Consider the following 17,483-nt stretch of genomic DNA (forward strand, 5'->3'; position numbering starts at 1 on the left):
AAAATGAGGGCTGGAATTTCTGGGACTATTCAAAGTACTTACTCCTGTGAAAAGGACATCCCTTGAAGTGGAGTGGTGTCCCAGTGCTTTGGCCGGTTTCCTTCTCGCCAGTACATAGAGCTCGGAAATTCTCAGCAGTCTTAGGGACAACATCAGCAAAGAGCTAAAACACAATGCGCCCCACTAAACAAACAAACAAAAAAAAAATTTGCGTTGTTAAGTAACATTTTATTACCTAAGAATAATAAACATTACAGATTTTTGAGTGCCATATTTAAAAATATATATATTTTAAATATTAATATCAATACTTAAACATTAACATGCATAAAATGATACTTTTTTAGTTAGCAAAACCAAACAGAAGCCAGAAACATGAAACTAGTTTGCTATTTAATTTCCATAGCATTCTTATGTGTCTTAAATTTAAAATAGAGTTTTACAGCACAACGTGGGACATACAAAAACACATTTAGCATTCATAAATAGCACAAAAATGTAAGCAAAGGGAGAAACAAAACGTCATATAACAATGATTTGGCACACACTTTGGCCAAAAGTATGTGTAATTCCTTTATTATTAAGATCAGGTGTTTATGCCACACTTATTGCTAACAGAGGTATAAAATCATACAAAATGATATGATTCCAACTTGTAACAAGTCATTTTTCCTGTTCCAGCATGATTGCATTGTTTCCATGGCAAAGTCAAGAGATGAAAAATTCATAGACCAGAGACTTGAAGAGTCCTGACCTTAACTTCAGTGAACACTTTTAGAATAAAGAGGGATTTTAGATGTCGCTCAGGCTTATTCTTATGGGTCTGATGGATTTAAATGTGTTTAAGATGCTAGTCTGGTGAATACATACACATACATGTACACATACATAGATGCATGGAAGGATGGATGGACAGACAGACAGATAGACGTTTTATTGATCCTGAAGGAAATTAAAGCACCAGTAGCATTGTACAACAATGAAGGTACACGCTATAAAAAACAGTACGAATTCGAAAAACAGAACAAAAACAACAACAAACATTGAAAGGTTCTGTTCTTTACATGTACTGGATAACTTTTGCAATATATTGGACAGTTGTAGCAAATCCAGCACCACAACAAAGACTAATGTAGGAGACCATGACAGCCACAACACGTTCATGAACCCTCATTCGGCGCTCAAATTCTATTTAAGTGGTGTCAAAATGCTATTTTAGTGTAAAGAGTAAAAAAAATAAGAATATATGTTTTTAAAGGTACACTGCAGCCTAGGCCTTAGTCCTCTCTGCATAATAAGCCTTTGGTGCAGTGGTATTCAAACTGTGGGGTAAACAAAAGAAAGAGGCAGAATTCATTGTTTGTTAAGTTACAAAACTGGTAGGTGCAGCTAACAGCAGTAAGCTTTGTCAAAAAAGTACAGACGTGTCAGGTAGTGTGACCATCTAACCATGTATTCAGAGAAAAAAAACTATTAGCAAGGATAACTTAGGATGAAAACATATGACATTACGAAATATTTCAATAATTTAAAAATCTGTATTTTAAAAGAGTGGGTAAGTATTGCAACACAAGTACAGATCTAAGTCTAGGATGTAAAAAAAGAACTATGTGCAAAGAAAGTTACAAAATAATTTTTATAATGTCTTATGCAGGGTGATGATTTAACCATGCTTTTAATTGTATGATTATTAATGATTAAATAATGATTATTTGTTATTTTCTGTGTTTGTGCGTGTGTGTGTGTGTGTGTGTGTGTGTGTGTGTCAAACAGCTGGTGAAGGGGGTGCGTTATAGTATCACAGCAGAGATTGGACGGACACAGTGTAAGAAATCTGAAGTGCTACAGGATTCAAATAATTGTGAATTCTTCCCGGACTCCAAAAAACAGAAGGTGAGCAATACAGGCCACGATGATATTCTAGTATTTTGTTATTATTTTTTTGTTTGTGAGGACCGGTACTAACGTTGGATAAAAGGCCTTGCTTGCAATCGACATTTCAGATAATCCATAATCCATAGGTGTCCATTAGGGTTAAGATCAGGGCTCCACACAGGCATCTGGAGTTTCTCCATGTTCTTATGGACCTTGATGGCCCTCCTCAAACTTGAAAGTATATAACTTATTATCTATAATTAATTTTACACACGTTAGCAATGGGAGTGGCTGAATCACCTAAACTTAATAATTAGGAGTGGTGTCCACACACTTTTTGCCAGATCAGACAGATCAGATTGTTATCTGCCCTAAGGAAACTCATGTTTTTACAAAAGAGTTACAGTTTGTTTTACTCCATGTGAAATTTAGGAAAAAGTGGGAAAGTATAAGAAATACAGTTTGCTTGTATTCAGAAATAACATGTGTCCTTTTTTTTCTTCCCATTAGACTCACAGACAATGCTTATGTAATGTCTAACCTGTAATTTTTCTCTCACTGCAAACATTATCTGCTGACCACATACACCACAAACAACCAGCTAACCACAAATAAATACAGTCCTTACTTGCCTACCTGTTATTTTATCTTTACACTGAGTTTATCTAGAAACCAGCAGAATCAGGTCATGTGGTCAGTGAGCCTGTGATGAATAATAATTTGTGCTGACTCACCAGTGTGTGGTGGATCATGTGCTTCACATGATTACAGCTGTTGAACTAATAATTATTAAATGTAGTAATCTGCTCTAGGTTTCTTCGTCATTTATGGTTACAGAACTGTTATTACAAAATTGATTTTACCTCTGCTTTAATTTCCTGTATGTCTCTCTTTCTTTTTCTGTCAGTCGGAGGTGTGTTTATTTGAAGTGTGGAACGTTCCCTGGCAGAACAAATCCACTTTACTCAAACAGAAATGCCAGCCTGCAGGTCAGTGCTTTCTCAGGACATACACAGGGTAAAACTGCAGAATGTCAGAAGTACACTATATGGACAAAAGTATTAGGACACCCCTCCTATTTTTTTTAATCATGTGTTACAGACTTAACAGTTGCTTACAGGTGTAATACATCCGTTATATAAAGAAAATTATATCCTTCCAACTTTGCAGCAACAGTTTGGGGAAGGCTGTTTCCTGTTCCAGCAAGCCCCTGAGCACAAAGCACAGTCTCCAGTGCACAGAGCCCTGATCTCAGCCCAACTGAACAGCTTTGGAATGAACTGAAACATCAGTTGAGGCTTTCTTGACCAACATCAGTGCTCAATCCCTTTTAACTGACATGATGTAAAGAAATTGTGAATTTTCATCACCAAATTGAATGATATTTAATGACCTATATCTGGAAATACATTAAAAAAAAAACCTTGTAGTAAGTGCTTGGATGGAGCAGCAGTAAAACACGTTACCCTACCAGTGCTGAGATCTTGAGCTCTTGAGTTTGAATATCAGCTCTGCTATCACCTGGCTGGGTATCCACACAGACTATGGCTGAACAAGGTTTCCTCCTAACTGCTGCAATTGCAGCCTTTGCTGTCTGACCAATAAAGCCTTTAAAATGAGACAGGGATAATGGAGATCAGAGCCTCATATGAATCCGCCTTGTGGAGGTAAACAGACGGGGTCGGTACTGCACATGTGTCGTAGGGGGTGGGTGATGGTTGCTACCCTCCTCAGTCAGAAGTTGAGCAGTAGAGGTGAAATACGATCGGGTAATTGGATACGACTAAGGAAGAAAGTTGAGTGAGAAATACAAAAACAGAAAATACACATAAACTTGAAATCAAATACATTGTTATAATTTGTGTTATTATTATTATTATCAAGTACCTTCAAGTTTATTTGGACTCTATACTGTAATAAGTAATTGAGTGTACATTACTGATATTCTCATTATTTTTCAGTTCCAGTTCAGGAGACCCAAAAGGTCGTGAGAGTACATCTTTCCCATGACAAGCCAAGCAAGGTAAAGAAGAGAAATGTGCATGTTATTATATTCATGTACAATAATAAATGCCAATACAGTTTATTAGCTTTACTTCATAAAACTACTACTTGTGCTATTTTCAGGAAAATGTTGGGCTTCTGATGCAGTTTAAAGAATTCATAATCAAGTACAATCGCACATACAGCTCTCAAGAAGGTAATTTTATATAAGTTGTATTATATTACTTGATGAATACAGGATGGGGTACTTTGCAGTGGGGAATCCATGGCACTAAATATTAAGGCTGTTGTGGGAGCAAAGAGGTCTACCCAGTGTTGATATGGTGTTCCTTCTGAAGTGACCAGTATTGTATTTTACACTTAATTTGAGTGATATATGTGAGGGTTGATATGTAAGCTTAACAAGTTTATTTTCCAAGTACATGTTTGCTATTTATTAAGTTCTTTAAATTGCAGGTTAATAAAAGGATAATAAAACAAATGTGAATGGCAGTGTACACATTGTTAAAAATAAGATTTTTGTTTGAGGTTTGAAAAACTTTTGATTCCCACAGAGGCTGAGAAACGCCTGGGAATTTTCCAGCAGAATCTGAAAACAGCACAGACCCTGCAGTCTCTGGATCAATGAACGGCTGAGTATGGTGTTACCAAGTTCAGCGACCTTACAGGTGTGTATATGATTTATAAAGTGGCTTATGAAAAGCTGTATTTGTTGATGAATTCCAACATTGTCTATACAATAATAATTAATACAATTAAATAATATTTTCTTTATTTTTTCTTTCTCACCCTGATTTAGAGGATGAGTTTAGAATGATGTACCTGAACCCCATGCTAAGCCAATGGAGCCTGCAAAAACAGATGAAGCCAGCAGCTCCAGCTAGTACAACAGCGCCGGCAAGCTGGGACTGGAGAGAGCATGGAGCTGTCAGCATTGTCAAGAACCAGGTCAGAAATTCAACCCAACTATTCAACGTTTGCTGTAAATGCAGCAGTCAAAAAAATAATGAAAAATGAAATGAAATGAAAAATTTGACAGGTGATGCAGTTTATGTAGGTGTTTACTGATTCGATACTGAATGGTACGATTGCTGATAGTAATATAAAATATTGAATACAAAATTACTGAAATACTGAAATTATCTTGGACATAGATGTCAGATTGTACATACAATATTCTTAATTTAATGTTTCCTAATATGACATATTTTTGATACTGGTTTTGTAGTGAAATTAGGGGAGAAAAAATAAGTCCCAATTAACCCATTAACTGCCAATTTTTTTCCATTGGAACACATGCCTTTATGCTTTTACTAGACAGGTTAAAGTACATGATCCCCAAATGGGTTAAATTCAAAATAACCAAACATAATCTCTTAACTAGATTAGACCTGGAAAAGTCTTAAGCCCACCACTGCTGAGATTTAAACCCATGCTACCCGGACATAATTGACTATGTCTGCAGCTGGGAAAATTCCTGCAATGGATGTCCAGTGTATTCCTGCCTTGCACCAGTTTTTCCTGGTGGAGTCGGACCTGCTGCAGCAGCTAATGAGGCAAATTGGAAAAGCCTTTTTTTGTATATCAAGTGCCCAAGTGCTAATAAATGTTGTGTCTCGTTCAGGGCATGTGCGGCTCCTGCTGGGCTTTCTCCGTCACAGGGAACATTGAAGGCCAGTGGTACAAGAAATCCGGACAGCTTCTGTCCCTCTCAGAGCAAGGTGAGCATTTCTGAATAAATGGCACTTTGAATTTTACGACGCTGCATAAATGAGATGTTGATGAAAGTCGAAGAATGTTTGTGATCTCTTGGCATTAAAGTTACATGCTTATCTGTGTGTGTTGCAGAGCTGGTGGACTGTGATAAACTGGATCATGCCTGTGGAGGTGGACTTCCATCCAATGCATATGAAGCTGTTGAAAACCTTGGTGAGAAATGGTTTATACAAAAGAATTATTGTTCCATTAAAAACTAAGGAAATAGGTTTAAAAATGTTAAAACTACAAAAGGTTTTTGGCATTGTTGGGATAAAACTGTCTGTGATCTGAGCCCCATATCAAAGTGTTGTTTATAGAAATAACAGTTATAATTGTTATGTGTGTTAAAGTATTCTACACATCTACCCAAACACGTTCTTTGAGACTGACATTTAAGGTTTTTTTTAATTAGTATATTCTTGACATGGACAAATCATCATCAGTCTAAAGGCTCTTGAAGCATGACAGAGTCAGGAAGCATGTATCTATTTATTTAGCCAAGTTTGGACATGCAAATTTTCACCAGAAAGCAACTTAAAGCAAAGACTGTACCAAGGTCCTGGGGGCCCACGTTGATGTGAGGCACCAAATAAACCAGCTTCACTTTTACCTCTTCAATCTCCTTCATTATTAATGTTTATATACACCGAACAGCCATAACATTTAAACCACCTTGTTTCTACACCCATTGTCCATTTTATCAGCTCCACTTACCATATAGAAGCAATTCGTAGTTCTACAATTATTGGCTGTAGTCCATCTGTTTCTCTGCATGCTACAGTGTAGGTATTATGTGGGTGGTGGATCATTCTCAGCACTGCAGTGACACTGACATGGTGGTGGTGTGTTAGTGTGTGTTGTGCTGGTATGAGTGGACAAGACACAGCAGCACTGATGGAGTTTTTAAGCACCTCACTGTCAGTGCTGGACTGAGAATAGTCCACCAACCAAAGATATCCAGCCAACAGCGCCCCGTGTGCAGCTTCCTGTGACCACTGACTCAAACAGCAGCAATAGATGAGCGATCGTCTCTGACTTTACATCTACAAGGTGAACCAAATAGGTAGGAGTGTGTAATAGAGTGGACAGTGAGTGGACACGGTATTTAAAAACTCCATCAGCATCGCTGTGTCTAATTCACTCATACCAGCACAACACACACTAACACACCACCACAATGTCATTGTCACTGCAGTGGTGAGAATGATCCACCACCTAAATAATACCTGCTCTGTGGTGGTCCTGACCACTGAAGAACAGGGTGAAAGCAGGCTTAAACAGTATGTAGAGAAACAGATGGACTACAGTCAGTAATTGTAGAACTACAAAGTGCTTCTATATGGTAAGTGGAGCTGATAAAATGTTATGACTGATCAGTGTAATTTTCAAAGGTTTGACACTTTTGGCCCAACACCCCCCTCTAGTGGATCTCCCTGGTAGTTTCAGGATAATTTAAAACTAGAGTGACATCTCTTCTACAAAGCTATTTAATGCCTTATTGTTTGTTTTAATGTGTTTGCAGGAGGTCTGGAATTGGAAACAGACTACAGCTACACAGGACACAAAGAAAGGTGTGACTTTAACTCTGGAAAAGTGGCGGCCTACATTAACAGCTCTGTGGAACTGCCCAAAGATGAAAACGGTGAGAGAGAAGAAATCTGGATCATACCACACTGTGTATCCTAAACTGTGATGCATTTGTTATAAAACTCTTTTGTATTTAATAATTAAGTTAAATACTTTTACTGACGCTTAGTGTTTTATATGGAGTTTTAGAACTGTGTAAATACACATTATGAAATGTAACTTGCGTTTGTAATTTGCGTTATCAGATATCGCTGCGTGGTTGGCTGAGAATGGTCCTGTCTCTGCTGCTCTCAATGTTTTTGCAATGCAGGTAATATAGTTTTCCTATAGCCCTTCATAAGCACAAAGAACAGTAGTAAAACTGTATTTAAGTCCAATAGAACTTGCTGCCTAGAGGGGTATTTGTTACCCTGTGCAACAGTGTTGTGATGTTGAAATGACAAGTTTTTAAAAACAGACATTATTTACTAGAGGATCAGTATAAACAATATATGTTCAGTATTCTGCCAGACTTGTCTCCTGTTGTGTTCGTCAAATACCCAGTGTGTTTATACTGGGCATTAGGGTAAATGCAACTATAAGATAGAACTTTGGCTAGGTAATACCTTTACTTTTTGACAGTATATTATTTTTTTCTTTTTAGCAGCTGGAAAACTTCTCTAGGGTAATAATGTTTTACAAATAATATAAAAAAATAATTTATAAAAACAATACAAATATTTTGAAATTAAAATGAAATAATTAAATGAGGAGAAATAAATATAAAAAAATTATTAATGGTGTTCAGGTGGCACAACAGGTGTTATACACTAGCTCACCACAGCTGAGACAGACTTAATTGGCCGAGTTAGAAAATCGAATGTCTCCCTAGCTAGTGACCAAGTCAACCAGCAGCGGTCGCCAGAGTACATAGACAAATTTACAACAGCAGAACATGTTTTGTAGTTCATCATGTTTCCATTTGTGATCATAGGCCATAAGGTGAAGTAAGGAAAAAGTGCCTAGAAAGTGATTTTCATTCCCACGTCTGGGCACTACTTTTTAAATGCATTTTTGCATAGACAATGCCGTTACAGACTTTGTGTTAAAAGTTCTCTACAAAATATCCTGCAGTTTTTTTTTCACAGCCCATAAATGTATATAAATGTAAAATTGAAAAAATGAAAATTATATGCTGCTGGTTTTGCTTCTAACTTTATTTATATTTAGTTTAATAACACAAAATATATCCCAAACTGACATTCATACATGTACCTAAACATCAAAGACAAGTATTCATGCATTAATATGCTCAAGTGTGGAATGAGACCATAAAATATGGCAAATTTGAACAAAATATGGTTGATCTTCAGAAACTGGCACTAAATAAAAGCATACAGTGGGGGAAATAAGTATTTGATCCCCTGCTGATTTTGTAAGTTTACCCCCTTACAAAGACTTGAACAGTCTATAATTTTTATGGAAGGTTTATTTTAACAGAGAGAGACAGAATATCAACAACAAATCCAGAAAAAAACCATTAAATAAAAGTTATAAATTAATTTGTATTTAATTAAGGGAAATAAGTATTTGATCCCCTACCAACCAGCAATAATTCTGACCCCCACAGACCGGTACACAAATTACTCCTGTCCCCGTATAAAAGACTCCTGTCACAGAATCAGTTTCTTCCGTTCAAATCTCTCGACCACCATGGGCGAGACCAAAGAGCTATCAAAGGACGTCAGGGACAAGATTGTAGACCTGCACAAGGCTGGAATGGGCTACAAGACCATCAGCAAGAAGCTTGGTGAGAAAGAGACCACTGTTGGTGCGATAATTCGAAAATGGAAGAAATACAAGATCACAATCACCCTCACTCTTGAGCTCCATGCAAGATCTTACCTGGTGGGGTAAGAATGATTAAGAGAAAGGTGAGGTCAGTCCAGAATTACACGGGAGGAGCTTGTCAATGATCTCAAGGAAGCTGGGAGCAGAGAAATGCTGGATCATTCAGGTGTTCATTGGCAAACTTCAGACGGGCCTGTACATGAGCCTTCTTGAGCAAAGGGACTTTGCAGGCACTGCAGGAACTCAATACATTACGGCGAAGTGTGTTACTAATGGTTTTCTTGGTGACTGTGCTCCCAGCTCCCTTGAGATCATTGACAAGCTCCTCCCGTGTAATTCTGGACTGACCTCACCTTTCTCAGAATCATTCTTACCCCACCAGGTGAGATCTTGCATAGATCTTAGTAGACTTTAACAGGCTTTAACAGGCCTTACTGGACTTTAAAAGGCTTTAACAGGCCTTACTGGACTTTAACAGGCCTTACTGGACCTTAACAGGCCTTACTGGACCTTAACAGGCCTTACTGGACCTTAACAAACCTTAGTAGACTTTAACAGGCCTTAGTGGACCTTAACAGGCCTTACTGGACCTTATCAGACCTTAGTAGACTTTAACAGGCCTTACTGGACCTTAACAGGCCTTACTGGACCTTATCAGACCTTAGTAGACTTTAAGAGGCCTTACTGGACCTTAAAAGACCTTACTGAACTTTAACAGGTCTTACTGGACCTTAACAGACCTTAGTAGACTTTAACAGACCTTACTGGACCTTAACAGACCTTACTGGACCTTAACAGGCCTTACTGGACCTTAACAGACCTTAGTAGACTTTAAGAGGCCTTACTGGACCTTAACAGACCTTACTGGACCTTAACAGGCCTTACTGGACCTTAACAGACCTTAGTAGACTTTAACAGGCCTTACTGGACCTTAACAGACCTTAGTAGACTTTAACAGGCCTTACTGGACCTTAACAGACCTTACTGGACCTTAACAGGACTTACTGGACCTTAACAGACCTTAGTAGACTTTAACAGCCCTTACTGGACCTTAACAGACCTTAGTAGACTTTTAAAGGCCTTACTGGACCTTAACAGACCTTAGTAGACTTTACCAGGTCTTACTGGACCTTAACAGACCTTAGTAGACTTTAACAGGCCTTACTGGACCTTAACAGACCTTACTGGACCTTAACAGGACTTACTGGACCTTAACAGACCTTAGTAGACTTTAAGAGGCCTTACTGGACCTTAACAGACCTTAGTAGACTTTAACAGGCTTTACTGGACCTTAACAGGCCTTACTGGACCTTAACAGGCCTTACTGGACATTAACAGACCTTACTGGACCTTAACAGGCCTTACTGGACCTTAACAGACCTTAGTAGACCTTAACAGGCCTTACTGGACCTTAACAGACCTTACTGGACCTTAACAGGCCTTACTGGACCTTAACAGACCTTAGTAGACTTTATCAGGCCTTACTGGACATTAACAGACCTTAGTAGACTTTAACAGGCCTTACTGGACCTTAACAGACCTTAGTAGACTTTAACAGGCCTAACTGGACCTTAACAGGCCTTACTGAACCTTAACAGACCTTAGTAGACTTTAACAGGCATTACTGGACTTTAACAGAACTTACTGGACCTTAACAGACCTTAGTAGACTTTAACAGGCTTTACTGGACCTTAACAGGCCTTACTGGACCTTAACAGTCCTTACTGGACCTTAACAAACCTTAGTAGACTTTAACAAGCATTACTGGACTTTAACAGGCCTTACTGGACTTTAACAGGCCTTACTGGACCTTAACAGGCCTAACTAGACCTTAACAGACCTTAGTAGACTTTAACAGGCTTTACTGGACCTTAACAGGCCTTACTGGACCTTAACAGTCCTTACTGGACCTTAACAAACCTTAGTAGAATTTAACAAGCATTACTGGACCTTAACAGGCCTTAGTAGACTTTAGCAGGCCTTACTGGACCTTATCAGGCCTTACTGGACCTTAAAAAACCTTTCTGCAACTTAACATACCTTAGTAGACTTTAAGAGGCTTTACTGGACCTTAAAAGACCTTACTGAACTTTAACAGGTCTTACTGGACCTTAACAGACCTTAGTATACTTTAACAGGCCTTACTGGACCTTAACAGACCTTACTGGACCTTAACAGGCCTTACTGGACCTTAACAGACCTTAGTAGACTTTAAGAGGCCTTACTGGACGTTAACAGACCTTAGTAGACTTTAACAGACCTTACTGGACCTTAACAGACCTTAGTAAACTTTAACAGGCCTTACTGGACCTTAAAAGACCTTAGTAGACTTTAACAGGCCTTACTGGACCTTAACAGGCCTTACTGCACCTTAACAGGCCTTACTGGACCTTAACAGTCCTTACTGGACCTTAACAAACCTTAGTAGACTTTAACAAGCATTACTGGACTTTAACAGGCCTTACTGGACTTTTACAGGCCTTACTGGACCTTAACAGGCCTAACTAGACCTTAACAGACCTTAGTAGACTTTAACAGGCTTTACTGGACCTTAACAGGCCTTACTGGACGTTAACAGTCCTTACTGGACCTTAACAAACCTTAGTAGAATTTAACAAGCATTACTGGACCTTAACAGGCCTTAGTAGACTTTAGCAGGCCTTACTGGACCTTAACAGGCCTTACTGGACCTTAACAGGCCTTACTGGACCTTAACAGACCTTAGTAGACTTTAAGAGGCCTTACTGGACCTTAAAAGACCTTAGTAGACTTTAACAGGCCTTACTGGACCTTAACAGGCCTTACTGGACCTTAACATGATTAAGAGAAAGGTGAGGTCAGTCCAGAATTACACGGGAGGAGCTTGTCAATGATCTCAAGGGAGCTGGGAGCAGAGAAATGCTGGATCATTCAGGTGTTCATTGGCAAACTTCAGACGGGCCTGTACAAGAGCCTTCTTGAGCAAAGGGACTTTGCGGGCACTGCAGGAACTCAATCCATTACGGCGAAGTGTGTTACTAATGGTTTTCTTGGTGACTGTGCTCTCAGCTCCCTTGAGATCATTGACAAGCTCCTCCCGTGTAATTCTGGACTGACCTCACCTTTCTCAGAATCATTCTTACCCCACCAGGTGAGATCTTTCATGGATCTTAGTAGACTTTAACAGGCTTTAACAGGCCTTACTGGACTTTAAAAGGCTTTAACAGGCCTTACTGGACTTTAACAGGCCTTACTGGACCTTAACAGGCCTTACTGGACCTTAACAAACCTTAGTAGACCTTAACAGGCCTTACTGGACCTTATCAGACCTTAGTAGACTTTAACAGACCTTACTGGACCTTAACAGGCCTTACTGGACCTTATCAGACCTTAGTAGACTTTAACAGGCCTTACTGGACCTTAACAGGCCTTACTGGACCTTAAAAGACCTTACTGAACTTTAACAGGTCTTACTGGACCTTAACAGACCTTAGTAGACTTTAACAGACCTTACTGGACCTTAACAGACCTTACTGGACCTTAACAGGCCTTACTGGACCTTAACAGACCTTAGTAGACTTTAAGAGGCCTTACTGGACCTTAACAGACCTTACTGGACCTTAACAGGCCTTACTGGACCTTAACAGACCTTAGTAGACTTTAACAGGCCTTACTGGACCTTAACAGACCTTAGTAGACTTTAACAGGCCTTACTGGACCTTAACAGACCTTACTGGACCTTAACAGGACTTACTGGACCTTAACAGACCTTAGTAGACTTTAACAGCCCTTACTGGACCTTAACAGACCTTAGTAGACTTTTAAAGGCCTTACTGGACCTTAACAGATCTTAGTAGACTTTACCAGGCCTTACTGGACCTTAACAGACCTTAGTAGACTTTAACAGGCCTTACTGGACCTTAACAGACCTTACTGGACCTTAACAGGACTTACTGGACCTTAACAGACCTTAGTAGACTTTAAGAGGCCTTACTGGACCTTAACAGACCTTAGTAGACTTTAACAGGCTTTACTGGACCTTAACAGGCCTTACTGGACCTTAACAGGCCTTACTGGACATTAACAGACCTTACTGGACCTTAACAGGCCTTACTGGACCTTAACAGACCTTAGTAGACTTTAACAGGCCTTACTGGACCTTAACAGGCCTTACTAGACCTTAACAGGCCTAACTGGACCTTAACAGACCTTAGTAAACTTTAACAGACCTTACTGGACGTTAACAGGCCTTACTGGACCTTAAAAGACCTTAGTATACTTTAAAAGGTCTTACTGGACCTTAACAGGCCTTACTGGACCTTAACAGGCCTTACTGGACCTTAACAGGCCTTAGTAGACTTTAACAGGTCTTACTGGACCTTAACACGCCTCACTGGACCTTAACAGGCATTACTGGACCTCAACAGGCCTTACTGGACCTTAACAGGCCATACTGGACCTTAACAGGCCTTATTAGACTTTAACAGGCCTTACTGGACCTTAACAGACCTTAGTAGACTTTAACAGGCCTTACTGGACCTTAACAGGCCTTTCTGGACCTTAAACGACATTACTGGACCTTAACAGGCCTTACTGGACCTTAACAGACCTTAGTACACTTTAACAGGCCTTACTGGACCTTAACAGACCTTAGTAGACTTTAAAAGGTCTTAGTGGACCTTAACAGGCCTTACTGGACCTTAACAGACCACACTGGACCTTAACAGACCTTAGTAGACATTAAAAGGTCTTACTGGACCTTTACAGGCTTTACTGGACCTTCACAGGCCTTAGTAGACTTTAACAGGTCTTACTGGACCTTAACAGACTTTAGTAGACTTTAACAGGCCTAACTGGACCTTAACAGGCCTTACTGGATTTTAACAGGCCTTACTGGACCTTAACAGACCTTACTAGACTTTAACAGGCCTTACTTAACCTTAACAGGCCTTACTGGACCTCAACAGGCCTTACTGGACCTTAACAGGCCTTACTGGATCTTAACAGACCTTAGTAGACTTTACCAGGCCTTACTAGACCTTAACAGGCCTAACTGGACCTTAACAGACCTTAGTAGACTTTAACAGACCTTACTGGACGTTAACAGGCCTTACTGGACCTTAAAAGACCTTAGTATACTTGAAAAGGTCTTACTGGACCTTAACAGGCCTTACTGAACCTTAACAGGCCTTACTGGACCTTAACAGGCCTTAGTAGACTTTAACAGGTCTTACTGGACCTTAACACGCCTTACTGGACCTTAACAGGCCTTACTGGACCTCAACAGGCCTTACTGGACCTTAACAGGCCATACTGGACCTTAACAGGCCTTATTAGACTTTAACAGGCCTTACTGGACCTCAACAAGCCTTACTGGACCTTAACAGACCTTAGTAGACTTTAACAGGCCTTACCGGACCTTAACAGGCCTTTCTGGACCTTAAACGACATTACTGGACCTTAACAGGCCTTACTGGACCTTAACAGACCTTAGTACACTTTAAAAGGCCTTACTGGACCTCAACAGGCCTTACTGGACCTTAACAGACCTTAGTAGACTTTAACAGGCCTTACTGGACCTTAACAGGCCTTACTTGACCTTAAAAGACCTTACTGGACCTTAGCAGACCTTACTGGACGTTAACAGACCATACTGGACCTTAACAGACCTTACTGGAACATAACAGGCTATACTAGACCTTAACAGACCTTAGTAGACTTTAACAGGCCTTACTGGACCTCAACAGGCTTTTCTTGACCTTAACAGGCCTAACTGGACCTTAACAGATCTTAGTAAACTTTAACAGGCCTTACTGGACGTTAACAGGCCTTACTGGACCTTAAAAGACCTTAGTAGACTTTACCAGGCCTTAGTGGACCATAACAGGCCTTACTAGATCTTAACAGGCCTAACTGGACCTTAACAGATCTTAGTGAACTTTAACAGGCCTTACTGGACGTTAACAGGCCTTACTGGACCTTAAAAGACCTTAGTAGACTTTAACAGGCCTTTGTGGACCATAACAGGCAATACTGGACCTTAACAGGCCTTACTGGACCTTAACAGGCCTTACTGGACCTTAAAAGGCCTTAATGGACCTTAACAGACCGTAGTAGACTTTAAAAGGTCTTACTGGACCTTAACAGGCCTTAGTAGACTTTAACAGGTCTTACTGGACCTTAACAGGCCTTACTGGACCTTAACAGGCATTACTGGACCTCAACAGGCCTTACTGAACCTTAACGGGCCTTACTGGACCTTAACAGACCTTAGTACACTTTAAAAGGCCTTACTGGACCTCAACAGGCCTTACTGGACCTTAACAGACCTTAGTAGACTTTAACAGGCCTTACTGGACCTTAACAGGCCTTACTTGACCATAAAAGACCTTACTGGACCTTAGCAGACCTTACTGGACGTTAACAGACCATACTGGACCTTAACAGACCTTACTGGACCTTAACAGGCTATACTAGACCTTAACAGACCTTAGAAGACTTTAAAAGGTATTACTGGACCTTAACAGGCCTTTCTGGACCTTAAAAGGCCTTAGTAGACTTTAACAGGCCTTACTGGACCTCAACAGGCCTTACTGGAACTTAGCAGACCTTAGTAGACTTTAACTGGCCTTACTGGACCTTAACAGGCCTTACTGGACCTTGAAAGACCTTACTGGACCTTAAAAGGCCTTAATGGACCTTAAAAGGCCTTAATGGACCTTAACAGACCTTAGTAGATTTTAAAAGGTCTTACTGGACCTTAACAGGCCTTACTGGACCTTAACAGGCCTTACTGGACCTTAACAGACCATACTGGACCTTAACAGACCTTAGTAGACTTTAACAGGGCTTACTGGATCTTAACAGGCCTTACTGGACCTTAACAGACCTTATAAGACTTTAAAAGGTCTTACTGGACCTTAACAGGCTTTACTGGACCTTCACAGACCTTAGTAGACTTTAACAGGTCTTACTGGACCTTAACAGACCTTAGTAGACTTTAACGGGCCTTACTGGACCTTAACAGGCCTTACTGGATTTTAACAGGCCTTACTGGACCTTAACAGACCTTACTAGACTTTAACAGGCCTTACTGAACCTTAACAGGCCTTAATGGACCTTAACAGACCTTAGTAGACTTTAACAGGCCTTACTGGACCTTAACAGACCTTAGTAGACTTTAACAGGCCTTACTGGCCCTTAACAGGCCTTACTGGGCCTTAACAGACCTCACTGGGCCTTAACAGACCTTACTAGACTTTAACAGGCCTTACTGGACCTCAACAGGCCTTACTTGACCTTAACAGGCCTTACTGGACATTAACAGACCTTCGTAGACTTTAACAGGCCTTACTGGACGTTAACAGGCCTTACTGGACCTTAATAGGTCTTACTGGACCTTAACAGGCCATACTGGACCTTAACAGACCTTAGTAAACTTTAACAGGCCTAATTGGACCTCAACAGGCCTTAATGGACCTTTACACACCTTACTGGACCTTAACAGACCTTAGTAGACTTTAACAGGCCTTACTGGACCTCAATATAGATAGATAGATAGATAGATAGATTCAACTTTATTGTCATTGCTTAGTACAGGTACAGGCAACGAAATGTAGTTAGCATCTACCAGAAGTGCAAATAGTAGCATTGTGCAAAAAGACAGAGAATATTAGTAACATATACCTATGATTAATATGAATATAGAGTTATAACTATAGCTAGTTACATATATGAAATTATATCTATGTACATATTATTATATACATAATAGCAATAATAACAATAAGCATATTAGTAAAAATGAATATGTATTATAATAATAACAGTAATAATAATAAGATTAGTTAGGTATATATTAGTAATAACAGTATTGGGATAAAGGATGTGTAAATAATAACTATACAGCTGTAACTATAACTATATAAGGATGGTGAAAAAAATAACTATAACTATACATATATATGTATGACAGTTGTGTAAAGTGCAGGTGCAATGATAAATAATTACGACAGTCCAGCGTGCAGTCCGGGGTGATGTTAAAGTGCAGGTGCAACTTGTGCAATGAGAAATGTGCAATGATAAATAACAACACAACAGTCCAGTGTGTAATCCAAACAGTGCAATGATAAATAATAAATAATAGGTCCAGTGTTCAGTTCAGAATGTCCAGAATGTGTGTTAACGGCGAATAGTGGTGTTCAATAAAGTTATTGAGGTGGGAAAAAAACTGTTTTTTAACCGACTGGTCCTGGCACGTATGCTCATGTATCTTATCCCAGATGGCAGAAGGTTATACAGTGTGTGGCTGGGGTGGTAGGGGTCCCTGATGATACTGTGTGCTCTGCGCACACAGCGCTGGTGGTGAAGGTCTCCGATGGTGGGGAGCTGTGTACCGATGATTCGTTGAGCAGTCCTCACCACCTTGTGAAGGGCCTTCCTGTCAGCCA

At 39.9% G+C, this 17,483-nt stretch overlaps 1 protein-coding gene across 1 annotated transcript in view; it reads left to right on the top strand.

Moving 5' to 3' along the window:
• The window catches only part of LOC134318702 (cathepsin F-like), a 141,144-nt gene that overhangs the window by 6,389 nt on the left and 117,272 nt on the right, over positions 1–17,483 (top strand). Inside the window, 10 exon segments of the mRNA XM_062999637.1 lie at positions 1,774–1,893; positions 2,783–2,864; positions 3,837–3,898; positions 4,003–4,075; positions 4,434–4,547; positions 4,679–4,827; positions 5,504–5,600; positions 5,728–5,808; positions 7,160–7,279; positions 7,470–7,534. Of these exon segments, the coding sequence (XP_062855707.1) occupies positions 1,774–1,893; positions 2,783–2,864; positions 3,837–3,898; positions 4,003–4,075; positions 4,434–4,547; positions 4,679–4,827; positions 5,504–5,600; positions 5,728–5,808; positions 7,160–7,279; positions 7,470–7,534 (963 nt within the window).

The sequence above is a fragment of the Trichomycterus rosablanca genome, chromosome 8 (genome assembly GCF_030014385.1).
Source record: "Trichomycterus rosablanca isolate fTriRos1 chromosome 8, fTriRos1.hap1, whole genome shotgun sequence".
NCBI lineage: Eukaryota > Metazoa > Chordata > Actinopteri > Siluriformes > Trichomycteridae > Trichomycterus > Trichomycterus rosablanca.